Source organism: Geotrypetes seraphini, chromosome 8, assembly GCF_902459505.1.
Source record: "Geotrypetes seraphini chromosome 8, aGeoSer1.1, whole genome shotgun sequence".
NCBI classification, from domain to species: domain Eukaryota; kingdom Metazoa; phylum Chordata; class Amphibia; order Gymnophiona; family Dermophiidae; genus Geotrypetes; species Geotrypetes seraphini.
This window is the reverse complement of record NC_047091.1, coordinates 167,733,135-167,754,909: the sequence shown is the minus strand read 5'-3', so window position 1 is coordinate 167,754,909 and position 21,775 is coordinate 167,733,135. Positions and strand designations below refer to the sequence as shown.

Sequence of the window (21,775 nt, the reverse complement as noted above, 5' to 3'; positions counted from 1 at the left end):
CGCCCGATACAACGGCAGGATAACTTATTTTGTTCTGGTTGTAATACCCTTCTTGATTATGCCTAGCATTCTATTCGCCTTCTTAGCGGCCGCTGCGCACTGTGCCGTCGGCTTCATTGTCATGTCCACCATTACCCCCAAGTCCCTTTCTTGGGTACTCTCCTTCAATAATATCCCTCCCATCGTATAGCTGCACCTTGGGTTTCTGCTACCCACATGTAGTACTTTACATTTCTCAACGTTGAACTTCATCTGCCATCTCGTCGCCCATTCCCCTAGTTTGTTCAAGTCTCTTTGCAATTCTTCGCAGTCCTCTTTAGTCCGAGCTCCACTAAATATTTATTTATTCTTTATTAACGTATAAATTAGTTTCTTTCAATAGTAGTGTTTAAAACTTTTCAGCCACTTATCTTAACAGCTGACATGACCCGGGAGAAATAGACCCAACATGTTTTTCACCCCCTGCTTTTTCAAGGGTCCCCTGTGGCTGGTACTGTCATCCAACTTACAAGCAAATTTAGCTGAGGCCATAAAATATTTAAAGTCACTTATAATCTGGAATATTTTGATGATTCAAGATATTTATTGGTGATTGTCTGGAGCACCAGTAGTCATAAAATTTTACATCATTTTTTCTGCTATAGATTTAGGTGCTAACATTTACAACAAGACTATGGCTGGCATTGTTAAAGCCTAAATATGACATTTATGGAATGCCGGTTAGGTTCATTACTGCCATTTGTGCATGTAAGCGTGTACCCGCACCTATAAATGATAATATTCTATAAGTTTAAGTACACAAATGGCACTTAAATTTAGGCAAGCTGTTATAAAATGAGGCGGTAGACAACGCTTACCTCTGCTGGTAAGACTGCCTTGAGCTCCATTGGGCCTGCTTATCACTGCATATGTTAGATTGTTTAAAATATTGACTAGTTAACTCCCACTGGTGTCGATTGCGAGCCTCCTGCTCTCTTTGGCGTACAATCTGGTGCTCTAGTGCTTTATTCCGGTTGTGCCAGTAAGAAGGAAATGTAGGCAAAGCCATCTACAAACATCAACAGACAAGAAGAATGTGAATGTTATATACTGAAATCTCGTATACAAAACTGATTAGACTCTACATTTCATTTCAGTTTTATAGTACATGATGGCAGATAAAGATATGAACGGTTCATCCAGTATGTCCAACAAAATGAACTCATAGCATAAAAGATAAAAGTATGATGCGATAATACATTTGTATACTTACGGCCTCTTTTACAAAGCTGAGCTAGTGGCTGCCGTGCAGCAACAGCCCCGAAGCCCTTTAAATCCTAAACACTGTAGTTCAACCTGTTTCCCTCCTGTTTCGAGTATTGTCAGTCTTAAAGTATGTTTGTTTGTTTGTTTTTTATATTTGTAAATCACATTGGATCACGATATTGCGGTCAAATCAAATTTTAAATAAACCTGAAACTTCTCTTGATTTATAAATACCCCCTTTTTGTACTGTTTCTTGTAAGGTAATGACCTGGTGTTCAAAAAAGTCCCTAACAAAGGTCCCCTTTTATCAAGCTGTGTTAGGATTTTTTTTTTTTAACCGCCGGCTGCTGTGGTAAAAGATCCGACGCTCACTATGAGCATTGGAGCTTTTACCACAGCGGCCTGCAATAACCCCCAAAAACCCTAACACACCTTGATAAAAGAGGGCCAAAGTTGGGAAAGGTCCTGTGTTAGCAAATGAAATAATGAAAAAAGCTATATTATCACTTTCTTGAATTATTAAAATACGATATCTTATTTATACCTGGTTGTTGTATGAATTACATAAAATTCTAAGCCTATTCAAAAATCCTATCCTTAGTTTTTTTTTATTTTTTTTATGTTTACACCATGTGCCACATGCTTCAAGTCTGCAAATTCAATTTCATTTTTGGTTGGGCGAGCATGCCATTGATTTTTTTTTTTTTTAATGTATCCTTGTAGAATCAAAAGTAGTATTTAAAATTGCGCATGCAAGCTTACAATCTAAATTTATAAGGGCCCCCAGAGCCTTCTCATGTCCATTTTACGGACCTTAATATAAAAAGGTTGGAGACCACTAATGTATGATATCTTTCTGCGTGCACACAGACAGAAAAACACAACTATATAATCTCACAAGTTTTAGAATTCGTTTTTTGCACTGTCCCCCCCCCCCCAAAAAAAAAAAAAAAAGTTTCTGTAAATTAAAGGGTCTGAGATCCCTCCCCCACACTCCTGAGCCCCCAATAGACCTCCCGCACCTTTAATCGCGGAGCCACCGACGAGAGGTCTGAAATCAGCTCCCGCTACCACCGCGTCTCATTCTCTTCCCCACTTCCCGATGCAAAAACGGCAGCACGAACCCGCCCGCCTCGGCCTTCTCCCGCCAGGGCCAACTGTCAGAATCTTCCGAATGGCTCTTCCGGTGTCGCTTAGTTACCGCTTCGGCCGAGTTACGGGCGCCGAGCGGGGCCAAAATGCGGCGCGCGAGCGGGACAGGCCAAGGGACCGTGCTGCGGAAGAGGCGCTTTGAAGAAGAGCCGAGAGGCGGGAGCCCCGGCTGGAAACGCTGCAGGGAAGACCTCGGCTCACCGTTGGAAGAGAAAGAGGAGAGCGGGGCGCAGCGGTTAGAGCTACGGCCGCAGGAGCCTCATCACCCTGTGGTTGTGGGTTTAAACCCTGTGACCCTGGGCAAGTCACTTAATCCTCCACTGACCTAGATCTATTATGACCTCACCAGTACAGATACGTGAAATGCTTGTATAACTGCAAAAAAAAGCAATATACACGTCCCAATCTCTTTCCACTTACTGGTGGGCCGCATATATTGGATAGACAGGCTTCCCCTTCCTTATTCTGCAGGAGCCTTATTCAGCATTAGCAGGATCATGATTCATGCACTGCAGAGCTCATGTCCTTTGAGCCTTAGATGGGTCTCATGCATACTCCTTACATAGTCACTTTGCAGTACAACTGGGGCCTGATGTACACTCTCCTCTCCCTCCCCCCTCCCTATTCCACCTGAACTTACAGCACTGTTATAAACATAATCTGTTATCTTCATCTTATCGTAACTTTATGTTGCTATTTATCCCCAACAGGTCCTGTCGGACATTACCTACTAAAAATGTACATATTACATTTTCGCTCAGCAAATTGTATTTCTATACTATTGCCTCCTGAGGTCTCTGATCTCTGTATTTCCTCTGAATATCTACTTATTGTATTTCGCTGAATGTCCAGCACTCTTGATTGTAAACCGCCTAGAAGTCGCAAGATTGTGGCGGTATAGAAGAATAAAGTTATTATTATTAACAAATCAAAACCAGGATTGGCTAAAAGGTTTCCAGCTTGGAAATGGGTAACTTGGCATCTCTTTAGACACACCAAACAAAACCCACCCTTGCTCCATGAAGCACACAATTTAATCCTCTTTTTCACTGGAACTGGAACGTACGCAGGTGAGGCTGGACTCATTTAGAGCACTGGTCTTTGACCTGGGGGCTGCCGCGTGAGCGGACTGCTGGGCACGATGGACCACTGGTTTGACCCAGCAGTGGCAATTCTTATGTTCTTATATTTTCCAAGAACGCCTAATGCTCTGTTTCCTAAACTCTTAATTGCAGAGCAGCTAGCTTACCCATTCCAGAAGGAAGACTTTTTGGTGTGTGCAGATTAGAGTTAAGATAAACAAAAAAAGGCAAGGGAGGTGTCTTTTCAACCAGTGATAAAGTCTTTATTGGTCCCAACAAGGATCCCTGTTTCGGTGTGTAAAAGCGCCTTCTTCAGACTACAGTTACCACATGGATCCAGAAAAAGGAGGACAGTTTGAGACATCTGGATTTTACTGCCATTGCCTTCAATCGAAGTAAAACTCAGATGTCTCAATCCATTCTCCTTTTTCTGGAGCCATATGGAAACCCTGCAGTCCATTGGAGAGATCAATCTGCCTGCTTTTAAAAATCAGCAGCAGTGGAGATCAACTGCTTTTACACCTAAGCAGCAACGAGACCAGCCACAACCACCGAGAGCACACAGACCCGATCCTACCAAGAGTGTGAACTCTTCCCCCCCTGCAATCCGCTAAGAAGATCGACTGTCGGCTCCTGGCGGCTTTCCCGCAGAGGAGAGAATCCTGCATTCACCATGGGCCTCATCTGGGGCAGCCTCCTTGGAGCGGCTGGGGCACGGGCAGTGTGTCTGGGAGGGAATGCATGGATGGGAGAACATCGCAGGGGAGGAGACATAGGCATCCTGGGACTGTCGGCCAAGTCTCTTCCCTGAAGAAGCCCTTTCTGGAAACATCAATCGCTCCTCCTAAACTTACTTGCTCCACTTCATCACTGACGCTGAAACCTTGGATTGAAGACAAAGTTTTATTTTATTTTTCTTTCCAGCTTATGATTTATCTTTAATCTTATCTATTGTTTTGCCTTTTGTCTTTGTTTTGTTCTATTTCTATCATTTAAATTTCTCCAGAATTCTACTGTTCAACGGCTCCCCCTTCTGCTTCTATTCCTTTCTCTCCTCTCTTCTACCTTCCAAAGTATTTAGATCAATGCTGTCTTGTTAAAATGTTTATTTTATTTTTATTTTTCCTCTAACTCTACTTTTCATTTCTCTATTACCCTCCAGGTACTTTAGTTAGATTGTGAGCCTTCGGGACAGTAAGGGAATTTTTCAAGTACCTTTCTTATTTCTAATCTTAATGTATATTTTCTGTAAACCGCTTAGAACCTAACGGATGTAGCGGTATATAAGAAATAAATTACATTACATTACATTACTACAGAGATGCCAAGTTACCCATTTCCAACCTGGAAACCTTTTGGCCAGCCTGGTTTTTATTTGTAATGCCTAATCCTGCTATTGAAATCAGTGCTTAAGTCCCATTAATCAACAGGATGATGACAGTGGTCATAAATCCAGGACTGTCAAAATTTTCAGCCTGGAACTGGGTAACTTGGCATTTCTCTGTAGTATTCTGCATATGCCTTGTAGGAATATAAAAATGTTAAGCTCTAGTACAACCAAGCACACCTGTCACATTGCACATGCCTGATATATGATGGACAGACATAGATATGAATAGACAGGCATACGAACACAGCATTTTTATTAACTATGTCTAAAGCAGAGCTTTCCAAACTATGGGTCTTGACCCCAAACAGAATTAGAAAACCATATTTGGGGTCATGAGCTGGATGGGTGCTTTATAGGCTGTCGTTGCTCTGTGCCATCCAGGGATCACAGAGCTGCCAAGTTACCTATTCCATCCAGGAGACTTTTTGGCCAGTTCTTATTTTAAACTTACCATATTTTTCACTCCATAAGACACACCTGACCATAAGATGCACCCTAGATTTAGAGGAGGACAACAAGAAAAAAGACATTCTGAACCAAATTCTCCCTGCCAGGCTCTGCACCCAATCCCACACTCCTTGCCAGACTCTGCACCCTGTCCCCCCTCCCTACCAGGCTCTGTACCCTGTCCCCCCTCTGGTGGTCTAGTGGTAGGCCGGGTCAGGGCACAGGGCGGTCAAGGACAGGGCACAGATGTCAAGACAGATGACTTTTTAAAATATACAATGTCACCTCAGTAACAACTATAGAAAAATAGACAAATATAGTGCAAAATATAGACAGCAGATATAAATTCTCAAAACTGACACATTGTGATCACTAAATTGCAAATAAAATAATTTTCCTACCTTTGTTGTCTGGTGATTTTTCTCTCTTTCCTTCCTCAGGCCCAATTGTCCCTTCCTCCCTATGTCCCCCTAAATGCCTTCCAGTCTTTGTCCACATCCTCCCCCCATTGCTTGGTGATTTCTTTCTTTCCTTCCTCAGGGCCAACAATTGTCCCTTCCTCTCTCCCTCCTATGCTCCCCTCACTGTCTTCCAGCCTTTGTCCTCTTCCCCCCCCCAACTCAGGCCCAACAATTGTTCTTTCCTCCCTCCTATGTTCCCCTCACTGCCTTCCAGCCTTTGTCCTCTTCCACCCCAACTGAGGCCCAACAATTGTCCCTTCCTCCCTCCCTCCTATGTTCCCCTCACTGCCTTCCTGGCTCATCAGCGGGTCAAACTCGTCAGTGCGGCACCGCAAGCAATGGCCTCACTGCAGCCCGAGAGCGAGGGATGAATGGAAAAAATTGCTGGGAAGGGCCAGGCAGGTGCAGCAATTGCACGCCGCAGGCCCAAAATCCTTACCCCAATGTCAGGGGTTAGGCTTCTGAGCCAGCGGCGTGCAATCGCTGCACCCACCTGGCCTCTCTCTTCCTCCACTTGCAACGGCAGCAAACAATTAGTAGCAGCAGCGGCAAGGGCCAGGCGGCGGTCTAAATAAGGTAACGGGGGTATTCGCTCCATAGGACACACCCTTTTTTCCACCCACTTTTTTTGGGGGAAAAAAGTGCGTCTTATGGAGTAAAAAATACGGTATATCTCAAAGCAGTGTAGTATTTGTAGTCCATGATTCTATCTCTTGAAATCAGTGGTACAAGTCTCATAAAGCACCAGGATGCAGTGGCTTAACGAGGGTGAGAGGTGCCCCTCGTCCACCCCCCTGCTGCACGTGCTCCCCCTTCTCTTCCCCCGTACCTCGAGTTGCTCACCGCCACGAGTAACAACTTCAACCTGCTCCTCGTGACCCCGACAGCTCGCCCTCTGATGTCACTTTCTAGGCATGGCACCCAGAAGTGACGTCGATGGGAGTGCTGATGCAGTAACAAGGAACATGTTGAAGTTGTTACTCGCAGCGGTAGACAACTCGAAGTATGGGATAAGGGAAGGGAGGCGCGGGTGTGGCAAGGGGAGGAGTGGGGAGAGGAGGATGAGTGCCAGCACCCCCACCAACATGGTGCCTGGGGCGGACCACCCCACCTCGCCCCCCCCCTTACTGTGCCAGGATGACATTGAGAGAAATCCAGAACTAGCCAAAAAGTCTCCCTCCTAGAATGGGTAACTTGGCAGCTCTGGGGTTAGGCACTGTCTGCAGCTGCATGGAGTTACAGCTTTAGAAAGATTGGTAAGTCCTGTCCTAAGTAAACATGTGTGTTTTTATTAAAATTTATATGGTAAAAAATGGTGAAAGGTGATAGCTATAAACAATACTTGTCCCAGAACCACTGTGTTTAAAGTCTGGATCTTCAGAGGTTTCCAAGATAAGTCCTCATAAAATCTATACACGTGGAACTCTTGCAAGTAGTCCTTTACCATTTATTCCCTATATTTACACTGGTTCCAAGTTTGTAGGGATTGTGAAGAAACTGCAGTGTATTCATGTAAACGTATGTTCTCATGGAGAGGCATTTTCGATAGGACGTCTAAGTCCGACTTTGGATGTTTCTGCAAGGACGTCCAAAAGTCGGGTCGGGAAAACAATCATTTTCAAAACTGTAAGACCTCTTATCTTTTTTTCTTTAAATGACAGGCCTTCCTCTTCCCAATGCATAGGAGGGGCCTTAGGCGCCTGGGCCATCCAGAATCTTAGGTCTCTCTGCCAGTGCATTCTGGGATGCACTGGGCATGGCCTAAGATTCCGATTGGTTAGATCCCTTAGGCCACCCTCCAATGCCGGCCAGAGAGAGTAAGTATCCATCAGGCCGGCCAACAAAAATAGGTACTGGTGGGGTCTGGTTGGGGTGGGGGCATGCTTCGAGGGGGGGGGTGTTATGGCAGGAGGGACTGGGCATCCCTCCTGCCAGTTATCTTTGGGGGGAGGGGCCACGGGTTCCCTGCCGTGGCCGCTAAACTGATCGTAGCAGGGAGATTCCCTTGCCACGATCAGCTCAGCAGCCACGTCTATTTGAAATGTAGACCAGCACTTTGCTGACATACATTTCAGGCGCCTATCACGGCCCTAAGGAGATTCCTAAGGACACCTAAGCTTGCTTAAGGCCACTTCTGTGTGAAATCACGCCCATGTTCTGACGGGGGATGTATCAGGGTGGTAGAAGCAGCAGGAGGAATTTGGCACTCCTCCTGCCACAGACATTTGGGGGTGAGGAGGGCTTCAGGGGTTCCAGCATATAGGTGTCAGCATCCCTCCTGCTGATCATCTTTACAGGGGGGGATGGGTTCCCTGCCATGGCTGCTAAACTGATCGTGGCAGGGAGAGTCCCTTGCTGCAATCAGCTCAGTGGCTACATCTATTTGAAATGTAGAACAGCATTTTGCTAGTCTATATTTCAGGCGCCTATCGCTGCCCTAGGGAGATGCCTAGGGCTGCCTAAGCTTGCCTAAGGCCATTTCTGGGTGAAACCACGCCCACATCTAGCCTTGGGTTAGCTTAGGCGGCCCTAGGTGCATCCCTAGCTTGCGAAGACACCTACAATGTAGGCAGCCTGCGTTGGGGTGTTTGTTTTTTTAAACGTGACTGGTTAGACAACGGTAGGACACCTACTACCGCGTACAATTGGAATGCTGTTTATAGAATTTGCCGCTGAATATCTAAATGATGCCCTGGATGTCTTCAGAAAGTTTTCATTATCCCTGCAAGATATCCAAATCCTAAGGCCACCCTTATCCCACCCAAAACATGCTCTAACACACTCCCTTAAGATTTAGACGTACTGGAGGGCAAATGACCTGCAAGACATCTAAAAAGTCAGTTTCAAAAATCAGCATTTGGACGTTTTGGCTATTAAAACGTCCAAGTGCCAATTTATGCTGTTTTTTGGACTTCTTTCTGTTTAGAAAATGAGCCCCATGGCCTATTTCAGCCACATTGAGAAAGCTTGGAAAATCCCTCCGCATTTCCCACAGGTAAAATTTGCTAGCTGCAACTCATGCAGTGTAAGTGATATGACTATGTTTTCAATTCTTTCTATAATGCTTTTTTGATGAGTTCATCTAAATTCATTATTGGTAAGGGTTTTTAGATAGATCTAATAGTACTGGCTGGTCCATGCTAATTGAGGCATTTGATCCATATTAAAAGTTTAATGATATTAAATATTTAATGTACACTAGATAACAGTCTCATTAAGCGCTAAGAAGGAAGCCTGTGGCATACAGCCAAATGAGTATGAAAATGCTAATTTGCAAAAAGATATATATATATATACTGGTCAAGAGAGTGACTTTAATCTGTGATATTATGTCTTGAGTTTTGCAAAGTTCACATGCAATTTGTTTTATTTTTGAGATGGAAAGAGATATAAAGATACTATAGTTTTACCGTACTACGGTATTACTGTGATTCAGAATTAAGCCTTTGAATCAGGTCCTGCAGGTTAATTTATTTCTGGATCAGACTGACTGAGATTAAAAAAAGGAGACGTGGCCACAGCCAGTGTTTACCTAATTTAGCAATGGTGCTGCAAGCCAACTTAATGTACATAGTAATATAGTACATGAAGGCAGATAAAGACCTATATGGTCCATCCCTCATAGCATAAGGTGTGATGCGATACTGCATATGCATACTTGAGTTTGTTTCTCCTTGCCATTTTCAGGGCACAGACTTAGAAGTCTGCCTGGCATTGGCCTTGTTCTCCAGCTACTGAAGCTGTCTTCAAAGCCCCACTGCAGTCCAGCCATGATCAGGGCACAGACCATAGAAATCTGCCTGGCACTGCCCTATTCTAATTATTAGAGTTGCCATTTAAGCACTACTAAGTTTGTTTAAAGACTAAGAATTTTCCAACAGATTCAAGAATAAAATGCAGCAGGGATGTAAAAAAGAAGATTATGTTCTTACTTTGATAATCTTCTTTCTAGCAGAAAGCTATATGAGTCTTGAACAACTAGGTTTTATCCTCCATTGGTCGCGATACCCTACAGAAGGCATCTATCTTTTTTTTTTTCTCTGCCTTCACCTCCTTCCTCTGTGGGCTGTGCCCCAACTCCTCAGTTCGCACCAAAGCAATGTCAAACTCTTTAAAAATAAACATAAGAAAGAGAGGCATGGGGAACCTCCCTTTCTATATCAACTATGTTCTGCTCTGTAAAGATCAATTGAAAAACGATTGGTAAACAAGATGGAAACAAGATCCAAGGTGAAATAACCAACAAGCCACCCAGTAACTTAATTTCATCTCACATGTCAAATCTGCTTGACAGTGAAAAAGCAACCATGTGGCAATACATGCATGTCTGAAACAGTAAGCAGGCTATTGGAAAACAGATAAGAGTGGGCCTTCAAGACTCATATGCCTTTCTACTAGAAAAAAGATTGTTGAGGTAAGAACCTAATCTTCCCTTCTAGTGCAAAAGGTATACGAGTCTTGAATAACTAGGAGATACCAAAGCAGTTCCTTGAATCTAGGGTGGGGTAGATGAGCCTGCTGTTAGCATTGAGGACCCAAATGTGACATTCAATTGTGCCGCCCTATAAAACTTTGTGAAGGTATGGACTATGTGGCCACCCTACAAATTTCCCTGAAGCAATCAGTTTAGTGATTGCGGCCAGGAACCCATACCTTGTGAAGCTAGCTGGCAGGATGGATGCCCACTCCCTCCTGCCACCACCCCTGAACCCCCTTCCCCACCACTGTCCGTGGCAGGAGGGATGCCCAATCCCTAATGAATCAAACCCCAAAACAATCCCGGGCAGGTGAAATGCTTAATCCCTCCTGCTGCAAACTCTGAAATAATCCCCAGCAGGATGGATGCCCAGTCCCTTCTGCCGGAATCCCCCCTTGAACGGCAGGAGAGATGCCCACCTGCCTGCCTGGCCGGCCTGCAAGAAAAAGGTATGGGGAGGATCTGTGAGGGCTTGGAAGGTGTTGAGGGGGGGTTCTGGCAGAAGGGACTGGGTATCCCCCCTGCTGGTGATCTTCGGAGGGGGGGGAGTGTTCTAGCAGGAGGAACTGTGCATCCTTCTGGTGATCATCGGGGATGGCGGCAGGAGGAATTGGGCACTCCTGCTGCTGTGGACATTTGGGGGGAGCTTCAGGGGTTCTGGTAGGAGGGACTGGGAATCCCTCCTGCTGGCTGACTTCGCGGTGTGAAGGGTTTCCTGCTGCGGCCGCTAAACTGATCGCAGCAGCGAGATTCCCTTGCCGCGATCAGTTCAGTGGCCGCTTCTGTTTGAAATGTAGGCCTGCCTTTTGCTGGCCTGCATTTCAAGCACCTATCGCGGCCCTAGGGATATGCCTCGGGCCACCTAAGCTCGCCTAAGGCCACTTCCATATGAAACCATGCCTAGCCTTGGGCAAGCTTAAGTGGCTCTACGTGCCTTCCTAGGCTCGCGAAAGCGCCTACAGTGTAGGCAGCCTGCCTCGGGTTTGTTTGTTTTTTAACGTGCATCCGGAATGGCTGATTAAAGAGAAGTAGGATGCCTACCGCCGCATTGGGACACCACTTATAGAATTTGCCTCATAGTATTTTAGATTTGAGATAATGGAAGGTTGAGCACTTTGTTAGACAGTTCAAGGAATTTGGTATGTATATTTTCTTTTATAGTTTCCATGCAATTCTTGTATAATATAAAAGAGTAACAAGTGAATTCACTCCCAAAATATGCCTAAATCTGATGCCTCATGAATCACATCCAGTGTTTAAACGGTGACTGACAGGGAGGAGGCATTTTACTTGTGGAATGGTCTGACTCGGGTGTAACAAAATGCAACTTAGTTCATTATAAAAATGATTAACTGGTTTGTTATACTATACACGTATGAAATGGCATGTGATATACCAAACAACATTTAGTGAGAGGCATTTATGACTACATTTATACCTATAATAATTAGGAGGAAGTGACAAGTTTCTTTGTCTGTCATTGGACTGTCTGCAAAATAACTTCATTTTCCAGAGAGAAGAGAGATCCCTGCAGGCAGTCAGGCTTGTTTGACAACATTGCAGTTAATTATAGGAGAGGTAAGAAAACATTAAGGGAAGGTAATGGCCACAGCTGTAACAGTAAATGTGAAGAAACTTTATGACTGACTTCACAGAAGACACCCTCAGCTAGCATAGTGTAGGCAGAGGCAGTCCGGTCCCAGATTGTCAGAAATCCAGGCCAGAGCTGGGAAATGCCGATAGTGCAGCCCCGGCGAAGCACAGCTGTGCCACTCCCAGCAATCCCAGGAGGAAACACAGAGGTGCTCACAGGGGCCTTTGGGGCATCCTGGTCTGGGTTTTGCTCTGGAATTTATTAACATGATATACGAAGCATAATCGAATTACAGCGGCCACGTCAACCCCTTGGGGGTCTTGGCACCTGTAATGCTGGGGTTTTCGCCCGCTCAGAATTCATGTGCCCTGCAGGAAAGCCGTGCTCGAGTGACGGGATTCAGTCTGATGAAGACTGGGAGAAGGATACCATCTCTAGCGGTATTCAAATACAGCCTGAAAGCCCACTCATTTGAAGCTGCGTTTAAATCCTATCCCTACCAACATATTTGTCTGTCATCCCCTTTGTAGTCCCCTACCACCTCTTCAGCCCCCTCTAATTCCCTACATGAGCAGTATATTCTGACTCCCCCTTTTGTCCTGTGTGTCTGTCATAATTAGATATGGTTCTCCAACCTAGTGGCTGAGAAAATAAAGGCGAAAGAGTTGGCGTTCATGAAATATGCTTAAATCTTTTATTGATTTTTCAATTTAAATTTCAAGTATTACACTTGTACAGAAAGCAATAATAGAATAGATATCAATTATACAGTAAATATAATTCACAAATTAACAAATTTTACTATTTATGCTCAAGTCCTCAACTTAGGATCCAAGAGTCAAAGAAAATTGGCGAAAAATAGAAGAAATTAATAATAATACATAAGAAACTGAAAGCTATAGCACTGAAATGAGGTCATCAATAATCAAATTTAGGGTTCAAAGGTTGTTGCATTCAGACGAGACATTGCCACAAAGTTTGTCAATTGGGATGGTTCAAAAAACACATATTTGAGAGTACGGTAACACACAATACATTTACACGGATGTCTCAAATAAAAAGTCGCCCCCAAGGATAAAACCCCAGGTTTCAAAAGAAGAAATTCACGGCGGCGCCTTTGCGTCTCCCGTGCCAAGTCTGGAAACATTTGTATTTTGTGACCAAGGAAACTTTTCTGTCTATTTTTAAAGTAAAGTTTTAACAACCATGTTTTATCAATTGGCAAAGCTAAAGTAATAATCATAGTGGCTGATGATGTTAAGTCCTTCTCAGATGTCTCTAAGATTTGTGAAATATTTAAGGGTTCTCGGTCTGAAGATTTTACTTTTTGTTGTTGGTTTTGTTCTTTATCAGGCAAATAATAAACCCGTGAAAATGGTGGTAATGAATCTTCAGGTATTTCCAAAGTTTCCACTAAATATCTCTTAAGCATATCTCTGGGTGTTACCAGATCAAGTCTTGGAAAATTAATTAACCTTAAATTGTTACTACGTGAATTGTTCTCAAGCATTTCAATCTTCTTCCTTAGGTTAATATTATCTTTAACTAAAGTCTCTTGCAATTGTTTCGATGTTATAATTTCCTTTTCTATTTTCTGTATGGATGAGTTAGAGGTATTCATTTCTTTTCTTAAGTCCTTCAATTCTTTATTATGTTCCTTAATTTTCCCTTCGATTTGTTGAAAAGTAGGAGTTATATTTTTAACAAAACCAGCCATTAAGTCCCAAATGGAATCTAAAGTCACTTCAGCAGGTTTAATCAATACAATTGGAGTTTGTGTGAATGTGAAGTGCTCACCGTTCTGAAGATTTCCTTCGGGGCTTGTCTTCTGTCCTTCCCCCTCATATTGAGATGTTACTGCCCCAGATATCTCCATGGGGACCCTTGCAGTGAGAGCCCCAGCCTCCAAGCTCTCCAGAAGATCCTTCCTTGCCTCTGGAGAGAAGAAAACCTCAGAATCCGGGGTTTCTCCACCCCTGGGAGAGCTGGTAATCTGAGGCTGCGGGGGTGGTGCCCTAACATCGGGGCTTAGAGTAGTGTCGGGCCCAGGAGTGTTCACCGTGGGTTCGCCTCCCTGTGTCCTCAGCAGGCCGCCGTCCGATGTTGCAGTGACCTCCTGCATACGCCGCAGAAGATCTTGGATATTACTAAGAGCGGGGGCTCCAGGACGCCGCGAGGCAGAAGCGGCACTCCGGCCCCGTCTCTTAGGCATCGCGGTAAGCAAAGTACCGCTAGAATTATTCAAAACCGACACTGTTCTGGGACGAGCAACTCAGCGCGTCCTGCTCTCAGTCGCCATCTTGGATCCTTCGCGTTCATGAAATATAAAAAAAACCAAGAAGAGGAGAGCAGAAAGGACTACAGGGTGAAACTGAAAGAAGCCAAGAGAGAGATACGTTTGGCGAAGGCACAGGCGGAAGAACAAATGGCTAAAAATGTAAAAAAGGGAGATAAAAATTTTTTCAGATATATTAGTGAAAGGAGGAAGATAAAAAATGGAATTGCTAGGCTAAAAGATGCTGGGAACAAATATGTGGAGAGTGATGAGGAGAAAGCAAATGTGCTAAACAAATACTTCTGTTCTGTGTTCACAGAAGAAAATCCTGGAGAAGGACCGAGATTGTCTGGCAAAGTTACACGAGAAAATAGAGTAGATTCTGCGCCGTTCACGGAGGAGGGTGTTTATGAGCAACTTGAAAAACTGAAGGTGGACAAAGCGATGGGACCAGACGGGATCCATCCCAGGATACTAAGGGAGCTCAGAGAGGTTCTGGCGAGTCCTATTAAAGACTTGTTCAACAAATCTCTGGAGACGGGAGTGATTCCTGGGGATTGGAGGAGAGCGGATGTGGTCCCTATTCATAAAAGTGGTCACAGGGATGAAGCAGGAAACTACAGGCCAGTGAGCCTCACTTCAGTTGTTGGAAAAATAATGGAAGTGTTGCTGAAAGAAAGGATAGTGTATTTCCTTGAATCTAAGGGGTTACAGGATCCGAGGCAACATGGCTTTACAAAAGGTAAATCGTGCCAAACGAACCTGATTGAATTTTTTGATTGGGTAACCAGAGAGCTGGATCGAGGACATATGCTAGATGTAATTTACTTGGATTTCAGCAAAGCCTTTGATACAGTTCCTCATAGGAGGCTGTTGAACAAACTTGAAGGGCTGAAGTTAGGACCCAAAGTGGTGAACTGGGTCAGAAACTGGCTGTCGGACAGACGCCAGAGGGTGGTGGTTAATGGAAGTCGCTCGAAGGAAGGAAAGGTGACTAGTGGAGTCCCTCAGGGTTCGGTGCTGGGGCCAATCATGTTCAATATGTATGTAAGTGACATTGCTGAAGGGTTAGAAGGAAAAGTGTGCCTTTTTGCAGATGATACCAAGATTTGTAACAGAGTAGACACCGAAGAGGGAGTGGAGAATATGAAAAAGGATCTGCAAAAGTTAGAGGAATGGTCTAATGCCTGGCAACTAAAATTCAATGCAAAGAAATGCAGAGTAATGCATTTGGGGATTAATAATAGGAAGGAATCGTATATGCTGGGAGGAGAGAAGCTGATATGCACGGACGGGGAGAGGGACCTTGGGGTGATAGTGTCCGAAGATCTAAAGGCGAAAAAACAGTGTGACAAGGCAGTGGCTGCTGCCAGAAGGATTCTGGGCTGTATAAAGAGAGGCGTAGTCAGTAGAAGGAAGAAGGTGTTGATGCCCCTGTACAGGTCATTGGTGAGGCCCCACTTGGAGTATTGTGTTCAGTTTTGGAGACCGTATCTGGCGAAAGACGCAAGAAGACTTGAGGCGGTCCAGAGGAGGGCGACGAAAATGATAGGAGGCTTGCGCCAGAAGACGTATGAGGAGAGACTGAAAGCCCTGAATATGTATACCCTAGAGGAAAGGAGAGACAGGGGAGATATGATTCAGACGTTCAAATACTTAAAGGGTATTAACGTAGAACAAAATCTTTTCCAGAGAAAGGAAAATGGTAAAACCAGAGGACATAATTTGAGGTTGAGGGGTGGTAGATTCAGGGGCAATGTTAGGAAATTCTACTTTACGGAGAGGGTAGTGGATGCCTGGAATGCGCTCCCGAGAGAGGTGGTGGAGAGTAAAACTGTGACTGAGTTCAAAGAAGCGTGGGATGAACACAGAAGATTTAGAATCAGAAAATAATATTAAATATTGAACTAAGGCCAGTTACTGGGCAGACTTGCACGGTCTGTGTCTGTGTATGGCCGTTTGGTGGAGGATGGGCAGGGGAGGGCTTCAATGGCTGGGAGGGTGTAGATGGGCTGGAGTAAGTCTTAACAGAGATTTCGGCAGGTGGAACCCAAGCATAGTACCGGGTAAAGCTTTGGATTCTTGCCCAGAAATAGCTAAGAAAAAAAAAAAAAAAAATTTTTTTAAATTGAATCAGGTTGGGCAGACTGGATGGACCATTCGGGTCTTTATCTGCCGTCATCTACTATGTAGATTGTAAGCTCTTTTGAGCAGGGACTGTTTTTTGCATGTCCAATGTTTAGCGCTGCGTGTGCCTGGTAGTGCTATAAAAATAATAAATTGCTGTTGCAAACAGGGTGGACCCAAGTGCTCCTTATCTAGCAATATCTACGATACCTAGAAAAGTAGATAGAGGAATTGTGACATCTGATTGGGTCGACAAGTGCACAAGACTAGATCAAGAGGCCATTTTTCAACACTGACATTCACAAATCTTTATTGGACATAAAATAATTTGAATATGCAACTAAATTTTTTTTTTTTTTAAAGAAACATGTTGAATTGCTTCAGTTTTTTCCTCCTTTTTTAAAATTTATATAAGGTACTCCATGGCAACATAACATCTGCTGTACCTATGGTAATTATACTCATCTATGGATGTTCAGTGACACACCCATTGATGCATAGCTACATTATTATCCACATTATTATAAGTTAGTATAGCTATTTCCTTCCTTAGTTAATGCAAAATAGTTGCCACCTAAATTTCATATTAACGTATTAGCTCTCTGCAAGCACCGCCACCTATGTATAGCTGGTGCATTGCTCTTTCCCTACTCAGCGTGCATGCACATAGGTGTACGCCCATGAAGACAGCCACACACCTTCCCTTCCAGGTGACTTCTGGTAACCTCTGGTCCTTAGTCCTAACTCCAGCTTTGGAATGTGCCTCGTAGAGATACTTAGCACGTTCATAAACGGGCAGACTGTGAAATCCTGCACTGACCAAGATCAGCAGCTTTTGTATAGTTCAACCTGTTGTAATCCATCCATGTCACTGGCAAGGGACTAGATTACATTTTGTGGAAAATAAGGCATAGGCTGAAATTCAATAACATCTCCAGCCTGTGGGTTCACTGACTGCCTGATTAAATGCTTTGTTTTGTCCAGTTTAATATTGATGCTTAATTATATGTTCAAAGAAAACCCTGTCCTGTGTGAATTGCTTGATATTTAAAAAACACACGGGGAGCATGGAAATGACACATATGTGTACTTCATGTGCCTTGCATACATGCATATAAATCATATGAAAACTCTGGATATAAGCACCTACAGAAACATAGAAAAAGTCTGCCCATCCGCAGCAACCACTATCTCCTCCTCTCCCTATTGGCTAAGGCTCTTTACACCTGCATTGTGATGTCATTGAACTTTATGGTTATAGAAATATTGTAACATAATGGCAGATAAAGACCAAATGGCCCATCCAGTCTGCCCACCCGCAACATCCACTATCTCCTCCTCTCCTTATTGGCTAAGGCTCTTTACACTTGCATTGTGATGTCATAGAACTTTATCGTTATAGAAACATTGTATAAATATCTAAATCACAGCTTTTTAATTTTACAAAAAATATTTCTTAAGATTTATATAGTGCTCAGCCCCACAACCTATCAATTGTTCATACGTGAAGTGACCATCAGACCATCATTGCACCTATATTGTCTGTACCACCACAATCAAAATCTTATTCACAAGCAGAATAACAATAAATATCCACTTATCTGCTCGCGGTGGTGCCAATGGTTGGTCACGAAACAGGCAGCTATGAGTAAGAATGCGAGTGCTACACCATTAAAATACTCCTGATGCCATGAAACACAAGTCTCCCCCCCCTGAGTTTGCGATTGTGTGCTTCCTCAGGAGGGGAAACTCTAGAATACAAAATTAACCCATATAAAACACTCACAGCTACTTCACATAAACTCAATCGTTCATTTCATGAAACATCAGTTATAAATACTATTATTTCTCAATCAATACCTTTCAACGGCTCCAACTCAAGAGACTGTCCAAACTGAGCAAACTCAACGGCTAACTAACTGCGCAAGAGACGCCGACTCCCTCAAATACTTTAAAGAGGCAGTCTGACGTCACTTCCCAAATGGGAGAGACAAAGAATAACCACCCAGTGGAAAACATGAAAACAAACCCCTTACACTTGAAACCAATCGATTTCGTTATTGAGGGCTCAACGTATGCCAGTGCTCTAACAAGAATTGAGAGATGTCTCCTTTATAAGAGGAAACATGCAATAATACTATATATCAAGCCAATGGGAAAACAGTGGGGCAGAGACCCTGCCAAACATGTACATTATTCAAATGTTTTGCTATTCTAATTCTACTAGGTCTTTTAGTGTGACAGATGTAAAATTACTGCATGGACAGACCACACAGTACACTACCACTACTGAAAAGCAGTCAGCATTGGTTTTTAAGACTAATTACCCCCCCCCCCCCCAATTTGGGGATCACTAGTTTTTTTTACCATGTAAAACATATAGGCTGACCTGACCTGAGGAAGGAGAATTTGGTCTCTGAAAGTTAGTCAAAAATGTATTAAAATTAGTCCAATCAAATGATCACTGTATTTCCATTTTCTATTTATAAACAAAGCTACAATTCTACTTTATCCTAAAGCAAAAAAAAAAAAGAATTTTATTTTCTACCTTGGTCATTTTGATTTTCAAATAGGCTCTCTATCAGCTGAATTATTGAGTTTGGGTATTTCCATTTGAACTAGAGTTCTCCATAGTTTACTGTAATTCACAGTCAAAAGCTTTGTGGTAGTCGATGAAGCAAAGGTATAGGGATTTTTGGTATTATTTGTTCTTCTCCAATATTCATCTAACATTGGACTAGGACTCGAGCACGAGTTGATGGCACCTAATAACCTTTGTCACCCGGTTTTTGCTTTCCTCATCTTGTCATTTTCTTCCTTCCATCCACTGTCTACCCTTTCCAGAAACTGTCTACCAACCTCCTTCCTTTTCTCCTCCTGCCCCACTCCCCTTGGTCTGGCATCCATCTTCTTCCCTTTGTTCCCCGCATGGTCTGGCATTTCTCTCCTTCCCTCCCCTCTGTGGTTTAGCATCTCTCTCTCTCTTCTCATTTCCTCCACTCAGATCTGATATCTCTATCTCCGTCCCTGTTCTCTGGCATCTCTCTCTCCTTGCTCTTCCCTTTCCTTTTCTGATCTTCCTTCTCTATTTTCTGCCTCCATCTAAATTAAATTCTTTCTTACTATTCAGTCCTCAGTTTCCCTCTTTTCACTGTGTCTACCCACTGTATGCCACCCCTTTCCTTCACCCCTTCACTATCTCACTAACTCTATCTTCCCCATCCAGCATATGCCCTTTCACTCCCCCTCCTTCCATCTAGTATGTGTTCTTTCTCCACTCCATTCAGCATTTGTGTTCCCCTCTCAACTGATATCCATCTGCCCCCTTCTCTCTCGCTCCCCCTTCTCCCCACTTCCAGCATCTACCCCTTCTATATCTCTCTCTCCCTTCTCCCCACTTCCATCATCTGCCCCCTTCTCTCTCTCCCTTCTCTCCACTTCCATCATTTGTCCCCTTCTCTCTCTCCCTCCACCCCAGGCTCATCTCCCTCACCTACAAAGCTGAGCACATAACTTCTAATTAGTGCCCATAAGCATCATTTGAGGTGTTAATTGCCAATTATTGGAACCAATTGGCTTGTTAATTAAGTTGGGTGCACAGATCAGCAATTGTGTGTACCAATTTGCTTGCACAACATCCATGTCAGTCCTAAAAGAATATAAAAAAAAATAGTTAATGCACAATTAGTGCACAGAAAAGAGGAGAATATCGCAAAACACTATAACATGTAGTAGCCCTTTTTCCCCATACTAAATGCACCATAATCCCCGGATTTTATGTATTGCGCCCAAGCTTCCATGCCCAACTTTGTATATGCATTAAAGATGTACAAAGAAAGGGGCAAATTCTATAAACGGTGTCCCAATTGTAGGTGGTGGTAGGCGTCCTATCGCTGTCTATGCCAACTGGGACGCATATTTAAAATGAAAAAACACCCGAGGCAGGCAACCTACATTGTAGGTGTCTGTGAGCCTAGGGAAGTACGTAGGGCTGCCTACGCTTGCTCAAGGCTAGGCGTGGGCGTGGTTTCTTCCAGAAGTAGCCTTAAGCAAGCTTAGGTAGCCCTAGGCATCTTTCTAGGGCTGCAATAGGCACCTGAAATGCTGGCCTACATTTGAAATAGACGTGGCCGCTGAACTGATTGCGGCAAGGGAATTTCCCTGCGTGATCGGTTTAGCAGGGAACCCATCCCACCGCGAAGTCGGCCAGCAGGAGGAGAGGCCTTAGGCACCTGGGCCAACTGGAATCTTAGGCCTCTTTTCCAGTGCATTCTGGTTGCACTGGGAGTGGCCTAAGATTCTGATTGGTCAGATCCCTTGGGCCATCTCTCCTATGGGACGTCCAGGCCAATCACAGCCTTAGCTTGAAGCTCTGATTGACCCAAGTTAGGGCTTCTCCCTTAGGCCTTATACAACCTGGACCAATCAGAACCTCAGGCCCCTCCCCCATGCATCCCATGGGAAGGCCCATTTTAGACGACGCAGGCAGCTGGGATGAGGGATTATGCATCTCTCTGGGTCATCTATTTGAGATAAGGGGACAGGGGTCATTTGCCAGCAGGGGAGAGTGGGCATCTCTTCTGCTGTAAGTGAGGGGGTCAGGTTGCAGCGGGGATTTTAAGGCAACGGGAGAGTGTAGGCATCTCTCCCGCTGCAGGGGATTGTTGGTTGAAAGCGGGAGAGATTGAACATCTCTTCTACTGTTGTTATGTTTTTTTGGGGGGAGGCAGGGGTTTCTTGATGCATTTTTTCCTCTGTATGTGCCCATTGCTATCACCAGCGATGGGCTTATGCAAATTTAGTGAATCTTCGCTGCTATCTGCTGACCTCATTTGAATGCGTGTTTTGAGAATCCTGGCCTGAGTGATGATTTGTTGGTTCATGCTACACCATGGGTACAGTGAAAGGCATCTTCTTCCGTTTCCCATTCAGCCATTGTGTTAATCCGGAATAGCAGACAATGCAGCACACATGAGGTACCCACGCTTTAGTTGGTCGCCAACTTTACAGACAAAATAATGCTTGTATGCACTTTGAAGTCTGCTGGACAGATTCTTTCGCTGATCTTGTGCAGTAAATTGTCCGCAGACATAAATTATCAGGATGGTTAACACAACCTCGTCTGTTCATAATAATTATAATATCTTAGACAAAAACAAACAATATAAAAATTCACAGGTAGAAAAAGCAGCACACTCACTTTTTAGTATAAACTTTCAAATTATTGGTATATATGATCGAAGAGCTGTCCTAAAATGCTTGTTATAGAAACAGTAAAATATTGACGCTTCATGATAGAATAATGATGAAAATGATATAAACACAAACTGATGCATAACTTAAAAACAGGATGTGATAGATGAAAACTTTTCAGATTTAGAGATAGCATGTGGCCTTTGTTAAGGTACATATGACAGAACTCCAGTAGCAAAATCTTTGTTGACCAATGCAACCACTACAATCCAGGCTATATTCACTGTACAGAAAAAAAGATAAAATGAGATGATCCACTGTTTGCAATAGCA

The 21,775-nt window shown here is 43.8% G+C and overlaps 1 protein-coding gene across 3 annotated transcripts in view; it reads right to left on the bottom strand.

Moving 5' to 3' along the window:
• Window positions 1–2,955, bottom strand: part of TCHP (trichoplein keratin filament binding) — a 93,671-nt gene extending 90,716 nt beyond the window's left edge. The window contains exons 1-2 of one of the 3 annotated variants that reach the window (XM_033955887.1): window positions 2,818–2,955; window positions 858–1,048 (exon numbers count right to left, since the gene is read on the bottom strand). In XM_033955887.1, coding sequence (XP_033811778.1) covers window positions 858–1,048 — 191 coding nt within the window. In that variant the 5' untranslated portion in view covers window positions 2,818–2,955. The other 2 variants (XM_033955888.1, XM_033955886.1) reach the window with 2 other exon arrangements.
• Between the last annotated feature and the right edge of the window lie 18,820 nt (window positions 2,956–21,775).